Genomic DNA, 15,921 nt, shown 5'->3' with positions numbered 1-15,921 from the left:
TTATAGATACTAGTTTTCAGACACAGCATTTCAGCAGCGGCTGTTGCAGGCTTGGCAATTGCCTGGGTAGCAGCCGAGCCGTCTGTTGTTATTTTAATTTATAAAATTAAGGAAGCTAGATGCAGGATCTTGATGCGATGAATGTATAGTGACATTTCCGCAACGCCGCAACTACTTGTGCGAGCAGAGTGGTACTGGTGGAAGTGTCATACTGTATAATTAGAGTTCCTATGCCGTCTTCTAAGCCTCTTGGCAGAATGGCTTCGTGATTGAAGGGAGTTAGAAAACGTTACAGGCAACGATCTTTTCAGCAGCTGCTGTCTTCAGTATAATTAGATTAACGGAGGTAGGCATATTGCAAGAAGCAATGCAGAAGTCAGAGTCGAGCAATGTTCTAATGCAATATGGTTGAAGGTTGTATTCTGAGTTGCTCCGCAATGATCGCCGCAGATCTTGCCGCAGATCTTGCTGGACCCTCGCGGAAGACTCTTCTGCTGAGTTGTTGTTCCTTATGGCTTATGAGCTAGCCCTGTTGGTTATATTGACGCTTCTCCGTTCCAAAGAATAGATTCAAGTTCTGCCAATTGTATCACTAGTTAGCTGGTAGCTAGCACAAACAAAGACTTTTGTATACTTCTTTCTGATCTTGAGCTCTGTAGGCGTTTGAAGTAGCCACCTCAGATCAGCGAGACGTGAATTGAGTGTTGTGAAAAGGCAATTGCCCTGGGAAACCCATGGTAACTGGAAGCAGAATAAATGACGAAGTCTATGACGGCCTTTTGAAGTATAATCTTCAAGCCGAACACTTATGCATACTCTAGGAGAGAGCCATAAACGCCTCAACAACAGTTTCTACTACGATACCAGAACATCTAAATTCTCCAATTCTTTGATGTCACCCGGAATATTCCCTTGAGTTGGTCGGTAATGTAAGATTATCCGGCCCGATTGGATACCGGCACAAATTTGAAGTTGTTGATACTTTAAAATTGGTCTTCGCTTGCGGCGCTTCTCCCTCTCTCTTTATCTTTCTCTCTCCAAAACCCAAACTCAACCTTTCTACAATCCACGATCAATTCTTTTTCCACCTCATCACTTGAGCAAATAGAGTCCCTCTGTCTCTGCTCTTCTATTTTGAATTATCTTAGGGCTCCTAACTGGTACGTTTTCAAAGATTTAAATTTCTTTTCCTCGTCTTGATGGCAGTATTGCTGCGACTTCCCCATCACTACCTTAACCCACCTTCCCGATCTAGCAGTCACACTCTCCCAACACAGAATTCAAATCAGTATATCCTCAGTCAATCGAGGTGTATCTGATCAGGGCTCTGCCGATTCACAGAGGACTCTTCCTCTTGGTGATGATGGCGTCGCCGAAGCAATACTTGTCTTAGGGCGGGTTTGCGGCGATCTGAAGCCCGACGAGATCAATAGGATGGAGACCACTTCATTCTTTCTGCACACTAGTATGCATTCATGTACTGTGTTTGCATGAACTACCATCAGGCATCTGTTCCCGAAGGACCTTCTTACTTGGCGTCATGTTTGACCAATGCCAGAACTGAAATCCCCAGAACGGTGGGAAACACACCCATAATTCTAAGACAGATTAGATTTCATCTGGATTCAGACTCATTTACCACTTTCCCTTTGGTAGATTTGTCCAATTCTTATCTTTCCACGATCTCATGCTATTCCCAATCTTCGTGCTTACCCTTTTCCACTCCAAATTCACTACATTTCTTCTCTCAATCTGAGATTCCCCGCTTCCAAAGTCCGCTTTCGGAGTCGCTACCTCATATCTGCTAGAGGTCTGACAAGGTGCTCAACGAAGCAACAAAGGCTAACAAGTATTTCTTCGCTCTAGATATTTCCTCTTTTCTTCTTCCAACAACGAAAAGACAGCCACACAACGCATGAACAGTCAGTTCTTAACAAACATGCCTTCAACTGATGGAGATGGCGATGTGACCGAGGGACTTGGTCGTGACCAAAACCTCAACAACATCAAGAAGCAACAATCTCCCCGTCGTGGCTCTGTTGCTACACCTGTCAAGTCTAGCATTCTCTCCAATTCGCAAGCTAAAATAAACACCAAAGATCTATTCGCCTCGATCGAGATCGGTGACGAGATAGATGACGAGATAGATGACAGCTATGATCCCGTCACGCCATCCAATTCATCAGCTAAAGCTGTTCGTGGTAATGGAAGAAAGACCGTCGGGCCTCTATCTCCAAGAAAAGCTGCGAGTAATAAGCGCTCATCTAACAAGATCACTAAGATCAATCCATCTTCAAGTAAGTCGCTCGAAGAATACGATGTTTTTGTCATCGACACACATCTTTCGCTAGGATGTACACCATTGAAGTCGTGCTTGAGCTAACCTTTTACAGAGAAGATGGAGATCAAGGAAAGCCGCGAGATCTTGAAAAGCGTAATAGGCGGCGAATATTCCGAGGAAGATGACGATAAATGGGAAGACGAGAACGATGGAGTCGAGTCCCCCAAAAACACTTGGGCCAAAGCTGGTAAGGTAATTGGGTCTGCTGGAAAGCCAACACATCCATATGGTCGTGTTGAAGGACGCAAGCTTGTACCTTGGCACAGTAAGTTTCTATTCTTCATATCAACATCGAGAACAAGGACTAATCAAACTATAGGACCAAGAATGGCGGAGAAATTGATTCAATGCATCAATTATGAATGTCGCCGTAAAGGATTGAACATTCCGTGGGACGATATCGCTCACAGAATGGACCCTGGAAGTTCTGCTGCAGCTGTCATGCAGTATATCAATAAGATGCGTGAAACTCTTATCCCCGAAGGTCACCTTGTTCCTCCTCCTTTTGCAAAGAAGAACCCTGTCAATCCAAAAGTTCGTGGAATGATTCGCGATATGAAGTCTGACGACCCAAAAGCAACTCGTGAAGTTACTTGGGATGAAGAAATCGAGCACCCGAAGGAGAGTTTGAGTATTCCTGGTGTCACCAGAGGCTCAGGAACTTATCGTCGCGATAGGGCTCGATGGCAAAACAACAAGGCATCCATCGTCGAAGAAACACCTACCAAGACTCTCTCTAGTCGACAACGTCCTCAAAAGCGAGCATCAGAGGCAAAGACTGGACAAAAAGAGAAGTCTTTCATGGTCAAGAAGGAGCGATCCGAATCAATCGACCCGGCCGAAATGCCATCGGACGAGGATTACGACCCCGGAAACCGCCTTAAGATCAAGGGCCATCGCAAGCGTAAGGTCAAGGTCAAGACCGAGCGTAGATATTATTTGGATGAGACCAGCGATTTCGAGGGTGAATCATTTGAATATTCTGAGGATGATGACTTCATTGCAGAGACACCCTGCAAGAAGCTTGCCGGAAATCATGCAAAGACACCTTTAGCCAGTTTGCCACTCAAGCTCAAGATCTCATCTGATAAGCTAAAGAAATTCGCTGCAGGCACTTCCATGAACTTTGGTGAGGAGAAAGTTGCAGTCAATGAGACCGAGTACAAGAGCAGATATAGCGGTGGTGATGATGAAGCAGAGACGATTGTCGATGCTCACGCTCGCGATTTTGATGATGTTTTTGGTCATGGAGGCTTGCATGTCAACAATGGTATCGCTGGGCTTCAAAATCAGCTTTTTTACACTCCTTACGGCTACAATGGAGGCATGAACCCTGGATCCGGTACTTACAGCCCACAAGGCGCATTGACTGCTCAAGCCTATAATCCAGTCTACGACCAAACTCTTAGCAATCATAACTTTATGAATGCCGAGACGAGACCGTATCAAAATACACATAGTAACTACCAATCCTCCAACCAGCAACTCTTCGGCTTTCCACATTGCGGCTCAACACCTGTCATGAACCATGGCTTGAGCTTCGAAGGCCTGGGTGAGGCGATGCAAGATCTAAATGGTGGTCATGACAGCATGAGTTCCTTGCAATCTAGCATCGGACTCCGCTCGGACACCAGCGGATTCGGTAACTTTACTGACTCTGTCGGTCCCACTTATGGCGGATCAACATACACCTTCATCGATCCCAGCGAACTTTCTAATCAGGGTTTCAAATCTTTCGATGATGGTTTTGTTCAAGCTTACAATTCCAGCCAACCTCAAGCTTTCAACCCCAATGGCACCAATCTTTGAGTCCCTTTTTGCCTTTGAAGATGAACAATCTTGGCACAATAGATATTGACGATACTTCCACGCCAAATCTTATCCGCCAAATGGATCCAGTAATTTTCAAAGCAATTTCGATCTTGCAATTATTTCTCTTTTCATTTTCATTCTTTGTATTAACGATTGATTTTGGACCAGTTGGATCATACTTCTTTCACCGCAAATTTGGCTTCTATTCGCTGTCTGTTGGCGTTTGGATGCTCGCGAGTTGTCATGAAACCCTGGCTATCAATCTTTCGTAATATTTCATCATCGTTGTATGTAAACCCTGGTTATCATATTTAGGAAGTCTTTGGGCTTGGCGGAGGGCGTAAACGGTTTCATAGACAAAAACATTTGGTCGTTAATTTGCTTTGCTTGTCGAAACTGATGTATCCGCACAAGCGATCTTTCCTTTTCGCTGCCTCATTCGACTGCGATTTTTCTCTTGTTTCCGAAACCTCTCTTGGTGAACAGGAGTTTTCGTAAGTTGTTTGCTGGTCGCATAAAATGGGAATTTTCATCGTCATTCGTTCAACAGTAGAAAGGGCGGGGGACACAAGACCTTGTATCATAGATGCTTTAAATAACAATCTTCTATGACATTCCTGTTGCCTTGTGAAAATGCATGTGAGTTCTTGTGCTGACATTATTGAATCAAATCAGGCAGTAGTGTGCCTCTCATGGTGTGATGCAACTTTGTATGTGATGTTAGACCCTGCAACTCAGTATGCCTTCCACTTGGAACAGATCAAGTGCGCTCTGTAGAACGGTGCCAAGGGTATGAAAAGCACTGTTCTGCAATGTCAATACATCAATTTTGCTCAGTGAAGTCACCTCAGAAGGTTGGCGATGGTATTTCGCTAGATGCTGCTGCAGGTTTCTATCTTGAACTTGACTGCCGAGGAAGGATGGTTTGCAAAATAACTACATGGTGAGCTTATGCAGAAGTATAACCCTTTGTTCAATCTATATGAATGAGCATCGAGGCAAAACTGTCAAGTGATTGTGGAGCTTCGCTTCACCAAGCTGCGATTCGGGAGCTTATGCGACCTTCCTCTTTGATGTTCTTGTAAGTAGCCAAGCCAAGTTGCTTTGATAAACCGCCAGTGGCATACTGCGACACGCCATTTTCATTTTCTCGAAGAAGATGAGGAAGCGTTTGCTCAGCAGCTAGGTGGTGAGCTTATGCATACTCGTGAGTCTTTCTCCGATTCACCCATGAGCTGTCAAGAAGGACTGCCAAGCGATGGCATGGATTCGTGGTCCAGAGCCGTGACTCAGCTCTCGTGCAACGTTCCGTCTTAGGGTTCTTGCAGGTGGCCATAATTGACTCTTGATGGTCGGTAATGGGAAAATGAATTCCAGCACTTGCACGAGACTGGTGCCCAGACTGTTTGAGTGAGCAGTCTCCACTTGAGTTAAACAGTGAGTGGGCTTGGAAAATTTCTGGCCATGCCATAAGTTTTCCAAACGCGGTCGCATTCTCAATCAAGAAGGTATAGCTGATTGTTCTCCCTCTACCCAACCAAGGTGGTAGTAGTCGTCGCTGTGTGAGGTAGTTCGAAGTCGAAGGAATTTGAAGAAAACCCGAGGTCTGCGGCAATTTCGAGGCTGAAAGACTGTTTCTCTGTGATGAATTAGTATGCTTCAGCATGAAATGTCGGTAAAGATGTAGTGTTAAGAGTTTACTTACCATTTAGAAGGAGTGCATAGTGTGTTTGCTAGTTTGTCAATTCCAGGACAAAAAATTTGCTTGAAAGGTTGTTCCTTCAATTTTGGTCCTGGTGAAGAGTCAAAAGGGTTGCTCGAGTTGCAGGCAGCAATCCACAAAAAATAGAAAAGCTGGCAAGCCATTAGGTAGAATTATGGAGGTGAATCACATGCCTAGATAAGGTTGTTGAATGAATAGGCGAGGTCCGTGCTGTCCTGACTTCTCCTTCACCTTCTCGAATTACTTGGACTGTGAGTGTCCACAGGGGTCAATGTTGGACAGTGGGTACTTCGAATGACAAATTGTTCTTTCTCTTTTTTATGGCTGCCCTGTTTTGTATTTACTAAGGATCATAGCAGGTCTAATGAGAATGCAAAGTAATTAGCTGAATTTCATGTATAGAAGATAGAAGACTTATCTTGTGGTGAACAATAGGACTATGGCTTTTTGAAGTCTTTGTATTATTTAGCTAGAGACTGAGGCAGGTCATTATTATCAAAGCTGATTATGAATTGTATTCACCTATAAATTCAGCCTACAAAGACACGCCACATGTCAGACGACGAATATCTGAGGATTCCTCCTGCTCATCATCTTTTATGGGAATCTAGCACTTCTGTGTCATGTCAACCTCACTTCCTATTCTATATATCGATATTTTATAGGCCTCAGGCGGTACTATATGTCATGACTGTTCATCGATGCGTGTTAGATAGTAGGTAGCCCTAATTTTTGAGATAGAATGCTAGCAAAGTTCCATGTGAATGATTGAGAAGCAAGCTTCCGTGTGGGTTTTTGAAACTTATGCGGTCACTTGACATGATATACTTTTCTAGAAAAAGTGAGAAGTACTGCTTCATGCAAGTGAATAATATCGATAACATACGATAGAATCAATCCTTGACTAGGCTGATTGGAGGGCTGATGTGAATCAAGGAAGCCACTGCGGGATTGGCCCATTTCTACCCCCTCGCTTGGGACGATAACCTAGCGAATTGATTTACAAACACGCTGTGAGTCCATCTTCTTTTGTCTAATGAAGAGAGCCTTTTACCTTCACCGTTCTAAAATTATTTCACCCACGTTACAGAATAGAGATTGGAAAGTATCAGCTCCGAGTCCCTGTACAGGTCGCAAGCAAACAATACCATTACTTTTTTCCCTTGCCCATAACTTCTGATATCAAATTAAGAGTGATAGGACTACATGCGGGCTACAGACTTCTATTAAGCACATTCATTGTGCTATGATGACTACCAGGAAGTGTGAACGTTTCTTTCTACACACTGACGAAGCAAACTAGCAACACACATGAGAACGAGCAGCAAAAGCTTTGATCGACGTTAATGACTTTCTCAAGAATTGCGTTACTCATAATATTTTGATATGAGGTTCATTTAGGTACATCATGATTCAAGTGATTGCTCTCACACCAGAGCGGTACGTCGGGACAGGTAACACTCGCTACTATTTTCGTACACCGAATCGCTAGTTCTTTTCGATGCTTCCTCCTGAGTTCAAAGTCAAAATGCAAACAAAAGACTCAGGTTCGATATATAGTCATCAAAATCGCGACAGTCCGAATCTTTCGAAGACACAAGAGAGTATATGGCCGAAGAGGGGCTTACGGAGATTCATGTGCGTCCAAGAAACTCAGAGATTTTGACATCAGTATCGTCACAAATCAAAGCATCATGAATACTAAGGGTACACATGTTACATACCTATGCATACTCATAGATTTCATTTCTCCTTCTTTGCATAAAATCTGAGAGGTAACAAGCACTACATACCTACTATATCATAGCGCTTCTGTACTATATCTATACATGCCTACTCGTTGGTACTCATCCTTCTTCGATGTAGATCCTAATCATAACCTGGGTGATAAAATATACAAACATATAAATTATCATTTACATCAGGAATAGTCCAATGAATGAAGGTTAAAGTTGCCATTGCGTCGACGGCAAAGTGAAGTAAAGTGAAGCATGAGTGAAGTTTGAAGTGAGGTTTGAATATCAGTCAGATTAATTAGTCATCAAGTAAAACATGTTCTGGTGGTCCGGCAGCTCGGCCCCTCCATTCGGGAACTTCCGTTCACTCAGCTCAAATGTTTCTCGCAGATTCGATGGAGAAAGGTTCTGCCGAACATGGGGCCCAGAAAAATTATCTCCAAGATCTCAAAGTCTCCATTCTTTCTATTTACTTTGAACAACAAAAAGGCCTCTTCTCTTTAAATTTTGAGAGCTTTAAATATCCAGTTTTTAATTTGTTATATTTCATAAGCGTCTTTCATTCAATTGATTCAAGATGCAACGCGCTTTGAGTTCTAGAGCAAGAGCTTCGATCCTCAACGGATCGACAGCTTCAAAGCTTCGTCCTTTACAACAATTGAGATTTGCTCACAAGGTATGTTGGGTTAACTTCAGTTCATGTCGCTCTGAGATTTGACATAGAAATCTGGTGATTTTAAACTAATCACTTTTTTAATTTAGGAGCTCAAATTCGGTGTTGAGGGTAGAGCAGCTCTTCTTGCTGGTGTTGAGACTTTGGCAAAAGCTGTTGCCACAACCCTAGGTCCAAAAGGCCGAAATGTTCTTATTGAGTCAGCATACGGCTCCCCAAAGATCACTAAAGGTTTGTGAAACCCCCCGGCTGCCTAGTTGCAAAATTCTAATTGTTGGTAAATAGATGGTGTAACTGTTGCCAGAGCTATTTCCCTCAAGGACAAATTCGAGAATCTCGGTGCTAGACTCATCCAAGATGTTGCCTCGAAAACCAACGAGACCGCTGGTGATGGAACCACAACCGCTACTGTCCTTGCTAAATCTATCTTCTCCGAGACCGTAAAGAACGTCGCCGCAGGATGCAACCCAATGGACTTGCGCAGAGGTACCCAGGCCGCCGTGGAGGCCGTCGTTGAGTTTTTGCAAAAGAACAAGCGTGATATCACAACCAGCGAGGAAATCGCACAAGTTGCGACTATCAGTGCAAACGGTGATACCCACATCGGAAAATTGATTGCCAACGCTATGGAGAAGGTTGGAAAGGAAGGTGTCATCACAGTCAAGGAGGGCAAGACCATGGAGGATGAACTCGATATTACCGAGGGAATGAGATTTGACCGCGGTTATGTCTCCCCATACTTCATCACTGATACCAAGTCGCAAAAAGTTGAATTCGAGAAGCCACTGATCCTCCTCTCCGAGAAGAAGATCTCAAACGTCCAAGACATCATCCCAGCACTTGAGGCATCTACTCAACTTCGCCGTCCTTTGGTCATCATTGCTGAAGATATCGATGGAGAAGCTCTCGCTGTATGCATTCTCAACAAGCTCCGTGGTCAACTCCAAGTTGCCGCTGTCAAGGCCCCTGGTTTCGGTGACAACAGAAAGTCCATCCTCGGCGATCTCGGTATCCTGACCAATGCTACCGTCTTCACTGACGAGCTTGATCTCAAGCTCGAGAAGGCCACCGCAGACATGCTCGGTACTACTGGATCCATCACCATCACCAAGGAGGATACTATCATCTTGAACGGTGAGGGTAGCAAGGATGCCATTGCTCAGCGATGCGAGCAAATCCGAGGTGTCATGAATGACCCTACTACCTCCGATTACGAGAAGGAGAAGCTCCAAGAGCGTCTTGCTAAGCTTTCCGGTGGTGTAGCTGTCATCAAGGTCGGTGGCGCATCCGAGGTCGAGGTTGGTGAGAAGAAGGACCGATTCGTTGATGCTCTCAACGCTACTCGTGCTGCTGTTGAGGAAGGTATCCTTCCAGGTGGTGGAACTGCTCTCCTCAAGGCTGCTGGTCAAGCTCTTGGAGGTCTTAAGCCTGCCAACTTTGACCAACAACTTGGTATTAACATTATTAAGAGTGCTATCACCAAGCCAGCGCGCACAATCGTTGAGAACGCTGGTACTGAAGGATCAGTTGTCGTTGGTAAGCTCATGGATGAATTTGGATCCGACTTCAACAAGGGATTCAACAGCGCAACTGGAGAGTACGTTGACATGATTGCTGCTGGTATTGTCGATCCATTCAAGGTTGTCCGCACTGGTTTGGTTGATGCTAGCGGTGTTGCCTCATTATTAGGTACTACTGAAGTTGCTATTGTCGAGGCACCAGAAGAGAAGGGGCCACCAGCTGGTGGTATGGGTGGCATGGGCGGTATGGGTGGTATGGGAGGTTAGTACATTATCTCACCAGCTGTGATGAACTTTACGCTAACAATATGACAGGAATGATGTAAAAAGTTATTGGTCAAAATAAAATAAAATACCCGTCTGAGCCTCATCTGTCTGTGCGATTTGATTACTAGACAATTTGGTACCGGACAAAACATTGTATAACACCCCACTCACCCTTTTTCGTTCCTCGTCTTGCATGGCATCACAGAGCGATATGATGTGTTTAAGAGATTATGACCATGTATATTAATGAAACTAAAATAAAATATGAAAAAGTTCAAATCCATTTCTATGGCCACACAATGTGGTTGACTTGATTATTCAAGACCGGTGATGTGTTCGTTTGCGTGTCAATTTTCTTGGAATATATCTGCCTTGTGATCAAACCAGGAAAGATAGTATTAAGATGGCGGTAGCCTTCATAATGATGCACACCGTTTGATGACATTTACAGAGGTATCTGCCAACAGCTTCTTGGAGATAGCGTAGATTATTCTTCTGCCTACTACGTACTGTACATATCTATATGATAAGCGAATTTGGTTTGCCCATCTATCTAGGTGGCTATGTAAGTTCATCATGGATGAGATAAATGTAACTATGTAAATATAATCGGGAGCTAACAGCTTCAGACGTATTTCTTTGGCTTCTACCCAGGCAGCCATTGAAATTATTATACTATTACTCAAAGAATCACTATTTCAGATCTCCAGTTTTGACAACTACATATGTAGCTAGTGAGAGCTCCGTATATGCGTATCTTTGTTGCCCCAAAAATTACCGATAAAACGTTCAAAGAGTGTACAACTTTAAGGGGAAATTTCTCCACCCACAGATATCTACCTCATCATTGACATTTTATCATAACCAGAAGAAACACATCATTCGTAATTTTGACTTGATACCTATCCGCATTATCCAGCAGAGGCCATTTTCATTTTATATATCTTGAAGGGGGTTAAATCCTCCCAAAGTTGCCAGCTTTCCTCCATCCAGTTTGAGTGTGAAAGCACGACAAGGTATTTTTAGCGTCCCACTCAGGTGATCGCACACCGGCAAGTAACCCCACCAATATTCTTGACCTTCATCCCCGTTCGCAAAATCCAAAACTCTCCCAAAGATAAACATCTCCCAAGCTTTTCTCTCGCTCCTCCTACTACCTCGCAATTACCACAACATACAGTGGACTTTGGAAAGCAGGTTTCTAAACAATCTCTAACGTACGTTCGTAATTCGACAGCTTGGTCTTGACGCAAAGTCATCCGATTTGTTTATCTGTCTAGTTGTTAAGTATTAGGCATTCGCTGACTTTCTGTTGATTTGACAGTTTCTACCAACACAAATCGTCGCATAGACTTTCTTGACATCATGGTATGTAGCTTCTATTCCACCAACTGCCATACAACCGTTTGCTGATAATTCCGCTATAACAGTCTAACTCAGGGTCAGTTCACCCCACTACTCAACCGACTACCATCAGTGACTTGCGGTGACAACCGAGCTTGATGCGAATCTGTTCCCACCAATAATCTGAGCCGGGCCGCAGAGCATTAGTTAACAAGTCCACAGTATCACCGTCGACGATGAATGCATCGAGAAGTTCAACGAGATGAAGCTTCAAAAGAAGATCAAGTGGATCGTTTACAAGATCAACGATGAAGGCACAAAGGTTGTTGTCGACACTTCCAGCGAGTCGGCAGACTGGGAACCATTCCGTGAGGTCCTCGTAAATGCAAAGGCACTCAACAAGAACGTACGTTTGAAAGCTTGTTATTAGGGACCAAGCGCTGATAAACATTTTAGAAAACCCAGGGTAAAGGTCCCAGATACGCTGTCTACGACTTCAACTTCGATTTGGCCAATGGAGAGGGACAAAGGTAATTTTACTTCCATTTAGCTTTATGGATTGGGGGCTAATGTGTTACTAGAACCAAGCTTACTTTCATTTCGTGGTCCCCTGATGATGCTACTACCTTCGTAAGTTCTATCTTATAATATCGCCTTCTAGTACTAATCGATTTCTAGCCTAAAATGATGTACGCCTCTACCAAGGAATCTTTCAAGCGTGCCCTATCCGGACTTTCGGGCGATGAACTTCAAGCAAACGACGAAGCCGACCTCGAGGAGAATGAAATGTTGAAGACAGTCAGCAAGGGTACAGCCGCTCTCAAGGCATAGATACGGGCCTTATGGTTTTGGGAACGAACGTGACAGGAAGGAACATTGTTTCATTCGGTGCTTATTGCCTGCGATGATACGCATGGGTGTGAATTTATTCTTCTGAAGACGGATTGATCATTTCAGCGTGATGATATATGAAGACATTAAAAGCGACTTTTGCGGAAGTACTTGTTTCTGAATTGGCAAATTTGCCTGTCTTTCCAATTTTACATTGCCAAACTCCTCGCTATGTTTCCCCGTGAATATATGGACCTCATTCAGCGCTACTTTCCCAGGCTTTCTTGAATACTTCATACAGTTTGTTTCCCTGTTCTTCGTCCCTCAATCGTTGCACCAAAAAGCCCTTCAAATCTCCCCAGAACTCTTCCCCGGAAAGAGTTTCCAGTCCACTCGGCCCTTGTGCGACTGGTGCTTCCACTTCCTTACCGGGAGTCTCAACTTTTCTCACGGAAGCAGCTCCACCCATTACCATGATGCTAAATTCGACTTTGGTTTCCTCTTCACCAATGACATCTTTCAAAACTTTTGCATCCCCAACCGGTTTCTTGTTGTGAAGTACCCTCAATTTTTCCACGGGGATGCCTTCTTTCTCGGATAATGACTCTTTCAAGTTAAGAATAGAAGTATTTGGTGATAGTGTAGAAAGTGTTACGTCGAGAGGTGGGTTTCGTGATGACTTCAAAGATACCGTGATGCTACGTTCTTGTCCTGGAGTCAACTTTTGACGTTTGGCAGGAGGTTTTCTCATCTTTGGGAGAATGGCCTATGGTACTTGTTAGTATGGGAGCAACAACTCAAAGTAGAAGGGTGCGAAAGGTAAGGAGACGTGAATGATATAAAACAAGGTACACAAAGTAAGAGTGCAAGGGAAACATACTGCCCCTCTTGAGGGATAATTTCTTGGATCTTCAACATGATCGGCAGTAATTTTCGGAGACCGCGACTCGAGAGTCTGAATGAAGGACTTGGCAAATGTAAGTTCAGTCATTATGGATAATATTTGAAGAATTTAAGTAGAAATGTCTATAGTTCTTCGAAGCTCAACTGCGGGCAAAACAAGCTACAGACAATCAAATTCACAATTACCACTCCATCATGTGTGTGACTTGACCATAGCACAAGATAAAAGTCTTGGCATCGGAATAACGGCGACCGAGCTTGATAAGTTAAGTGCGCTAAACCTTATCTGCGAGAAAATTATATTCGTCTAGAAAAAAAGTTCCCTCAAATCGCATTTGCAGCATTTGCGAATCTTTACATTCAACTTTTCAATTTCTAGTACGAACATCCAAACAAATCATTCAAAATGGGTGTCGGAAGACGTATGAAAAAGCAGGGCATGCCCGAACCGCTCGATGAAGCACATTTTACAAATTTAAAAAGAAAAGCTGGGATGTCAGTAGCAGAATCTAGAGCAGAATCGATGCAATATGCTCCCGATCCTAACAAGAAACGTCGAACTTCGGAGAAAAAGTCCAATGGAGCTGCCAATGGCAAGAACTCGGCGGCACAAAACGCAACAAAGGGAAAATTTACAAACTCGTTACCGGTTCAGAAACCTTCTGCGAAAAAGTCGAAGAAGGCTGCACCATTGCCCATGTCAGATGAGGAGATGGAGGATGTCGATTCCGATGCGGCGGATCTCATGAATGACGAATTTGACGAATTGGATGTTTCAGATGATGATGGTCCTGGTCTTCCAGATGATTTCCTGGGGTCAGACAGTGGAAGTGATGTCTATGATTCGGATGATGATCACCCAAAAGCAATGTTCTCTGAGGATGAGGACGAGTCTGATGCCGAGGAAAAACTCACTGCTGCCAATATTGCTGGATTGTCAAGGAAATTGGATGAGCAAAAAGCAGAGGAGGCCGCAGAGGCACAAGCTGAATTGGAGGAAGCTGCTATGCAAACGAACATTGCAGGAGACAGACCCCATATATTCGACAGCGACGACGAAGACGGAGAGGCGCCTAAGACTAATGCTTTATTGGCACCTGATCTACAGCTTCTAAGATCTCGAATAAACGATACCATCCGAGTCTTGGATGACTTCTCGAATCTTTCCGAAGAGGGCAGATCCAGGGCCGAATACACAGCTCAATTGATCAAGGATATTTGCGCATATTATGGTTACTCGGAATTCTTAGCGGAAAAGCTCTTCAACTTATTCCCACCCAAGGAGGCTTTTGCATTCTTCGAGGCCAACGAAACCCCAAGGCCTGTCGTCATCCGAACAAACACCTTGCGAACACATCGAAGAGACCTTGCACAGGCACTGATTAACCGTGGAGTAGTCTTAGAGCCAGTGGGAAAATGGTCCAAAGTTGGTCTGCAAATTTTCGAGAGTGCTGTACCCTTGGGTGCCACTCCAGAGTACCTTGCCGGACATTATATTCTACAAGCCGCTTCTTCTTTCCTTCCCGTGATGGCTCTTGCACCACAAGAAAACGAACGTGTCCTCGATATGGCCTCTGCTCCTGGTGGAAAAACAACACACATTGCCGCGTTGATGAAGAACACAGGTTGTATCTTCGCCAACGATAGCAACAAATCTCGTGCTAAAGGTCTGATCGGTAACATCCATCGTCTAGGAGCCAAAAATGTGATCGTATGCAATTATGACGCCAGAGAATTTCCCAGAGTTATCGGAGGTTTCGATCGTGTCTTACTTGATGCACCATGTTCCGGTACTGGAGTTATCGCCAAGGATGCTAGTGTGAAGACGAACAAAACAGAACGAGATTTCCTCATGCTGCCTCATTTGCAAAAGCAGCTCCTTCTCTCAGCTATCGACTCGGTTGACCACGCAAGCAAGACCGGAGGTTACATCGTTTATTCAACATGTAGTGTCACAGTTGAAGAGAACGAGCAAGTCGTTCAATATGTACTCAACAAGAGACCAAACGTTAAGCTCGTGGAGACTGGCCTAACTTTTGGTAAAGAGGGTTTCACATCATATATGGGTAAAAACTTCGACAAGAACATGAAGATGACAAGAAGATACTACCCCCATGCTTATAACGTTGATGGCTTCTTCGTCTCTAAATTCAAAAAGACAGGTCCATCTCCCAAGGGCAAGCCTGGCGAGAAGGATGCTGAGAAGGAGTTGGATGAGTTGGATATTGACAAGACACCTATTAGAGAAACTGAGGAAGAGGATGCATTTGGAGGATGGGATGATGGTGAAGATGAAGAGTATATAGTGAAGGCGAGAAAGAACACCTTGAAACGAAAGGGTATCGATCCCAAAGCAGACAAGACAAAGGCAGACGCCAAAGTAGAGAAGACCAAGGAGGACGAGACAGTCAAGGCTGATACGCCCAAGAGGGAAACTAAGGAGAAGGCCAAGAAGGAAGAAGCTAAGAAAGATGAGACTTTGAAGACAGATACCACGAAGAAGGAGAGTAAGGAAAAGAAGAAGAGGGGAAGCAAATCCAAGTAGTGTAGTAATTTTAAAGGTTTCGTGATGGGTGTATGAGTTCTTTCTCGGAAATGATACTTGCTGCATATGCTGGCGTTTTGGGTTTGGAGGGAAAATAATCAATAGCCTTCTTCTGTTGTCATACAAAATACAAAATTATTAAGCGCATTCCAGTTAAAGATGTTCCCACTGCATTTTACATTTGTTGAAAGGGTGCCTTGACTAACATAAATATTTTGAATCTCTT

At 43.9% G+C, this 15,921-nt stretch overlaps 6 protein-coding genes across 6 annotated transcripts; 4 read left to right on the top strand and 2 right to left on the bottom strand.

The window, feature by feature from the left end:
* Window positions 1–1,939: 1,939 nt before the first annotated feature.
* On the top strand, window positions 1,940–4,150 carry EAE97_007858 (uncharacterized protein; the record flags this gene model as incomplete). The annotated part of the gene is made up of 3 exons (XM_038878372.1): window positions 1,940–2,297; window positions 2,394–2,606; window positions 2,661–4,150. 3 exons carry the CDS (start codon window positions 1,940–1,942, stop codon window positions 4,148–4,150), a joined length of 2,061 nt encoding a protein of 686 aa, XP_038730622.1.
* A 1,532-nt stretch (window positions 4,151–5,682) lies between these two features.
* On the bottom strand, window positions 5,683–6,019 carry EAE97_007857 (uncharacterized protein; the record flags this gene model as incomplete). Its single annotated transcript, XM_038878371.1, has 2 exons — window positions 5,683–5,776; window positions 5,859–6,019. 2 exons carry the CDS (start codon window positions 6,017–6,019, stop codon window positions 5,683–5,685), a joined length of 255 nt encoding a protein of 84 aa, XP_038730621.1.
* Window positions 6,020–8,189: 2,170 nt separating this feature from the next.
* Window positions 8,190–10,131, top strand: EAE97_007856 (uncharacterized protein; the record flags this gene model as incomplete). The annotated part of the gene is made up of 4 exons (XM_038878370.1): window positions 8,190–8,288; window positions 8,375–8,516; window positions 8,571–10,067; window positions 10,121–10,131. The coding sequence occupies 4 exons, from the start codon at window positions 8,190–8,192 to the stop codon at window positions 10,129–10,131; spliced, it is 1,749 nt and encodes a 582-aa protein (XP_038730620.1).
* A 1,306-nt stretch (window positions 10,132–11,437) lies between these two features.
* Window positions 11,438–12,247, top strand: EAE97_007855 (uncharacterized protein; the record flags this gene model as incomplete). Its single annotated transcript, XM_038878369.1, has 6 exons — window positions 11,438–11,440; window positions 11,503–11,513; window positions 11,639–11,822; window positions 11,873–11,946; window positions 11,998–12,046; window positions 12,095–12,247. 6 exons carry the CDS (start codon window positions 11,438–11,440, stop codon window positions 12,245–12,247), a joined length of 474 nt encoding a protein of 157 aa, XP_038730619.1.
* A 256-nt stretch (window positions 12,248–12,503) lies between these two features.
* On the bottom strand, window positions 12,504–13,238 carry EAE97_007854 (uncharacterized protein; the record flags this gene model as incomplete). Its single annotated transcript, XM_038878368.1, has 2 exons — window positions 12,504–13,013; window positions 13,128–13,238. The coding sequence occupies 2 exons, from the start codon at window positions 13,236–13,238 to the stop codon at window positions 12,504–12,506; spliced, it is 621 nt and encodes a 206-aa protein (XP_038730618.1).
* A 318-nt stretch (window positions 13,239–13,556) lies between these two features.
* Window positions 13,557–15,695, top strand: EAE97_007853 (uncharacterized protein; the record flags this gene model as incomplete). Its single annotated transcript, XM_038878367.1, has 1 exon — window positions 13,557–15,695. One exon carries the CDS (start codon window positions 13,557–13,559, stop codon window positions 15,693–15,695), a length of 2,139 nt encoding a protein of 712 aa, XP_038730617.1.
* Window positions 15,696–15,921: the final 226 nt, after the last annotated feature.

This window comes from Botrytis byssoidea (assembly GCF_014898295.1).
Source record: "Botrytis byssoidea strain MUCL 94 chromosome Unknown BBYS_016, whole genome shotgun sequence".
In the NCBI taxonomy this organism is placed as follows: Eukaryota; Fungi; Ascomycota; class Leotiomycetes; order Helotiales; family Sclerotiniaceae; genus Botrytis; species Botrytis byssoidea.
This window is presented reverse-complemented; position numbering and strand designations above follow the sequence as displayed.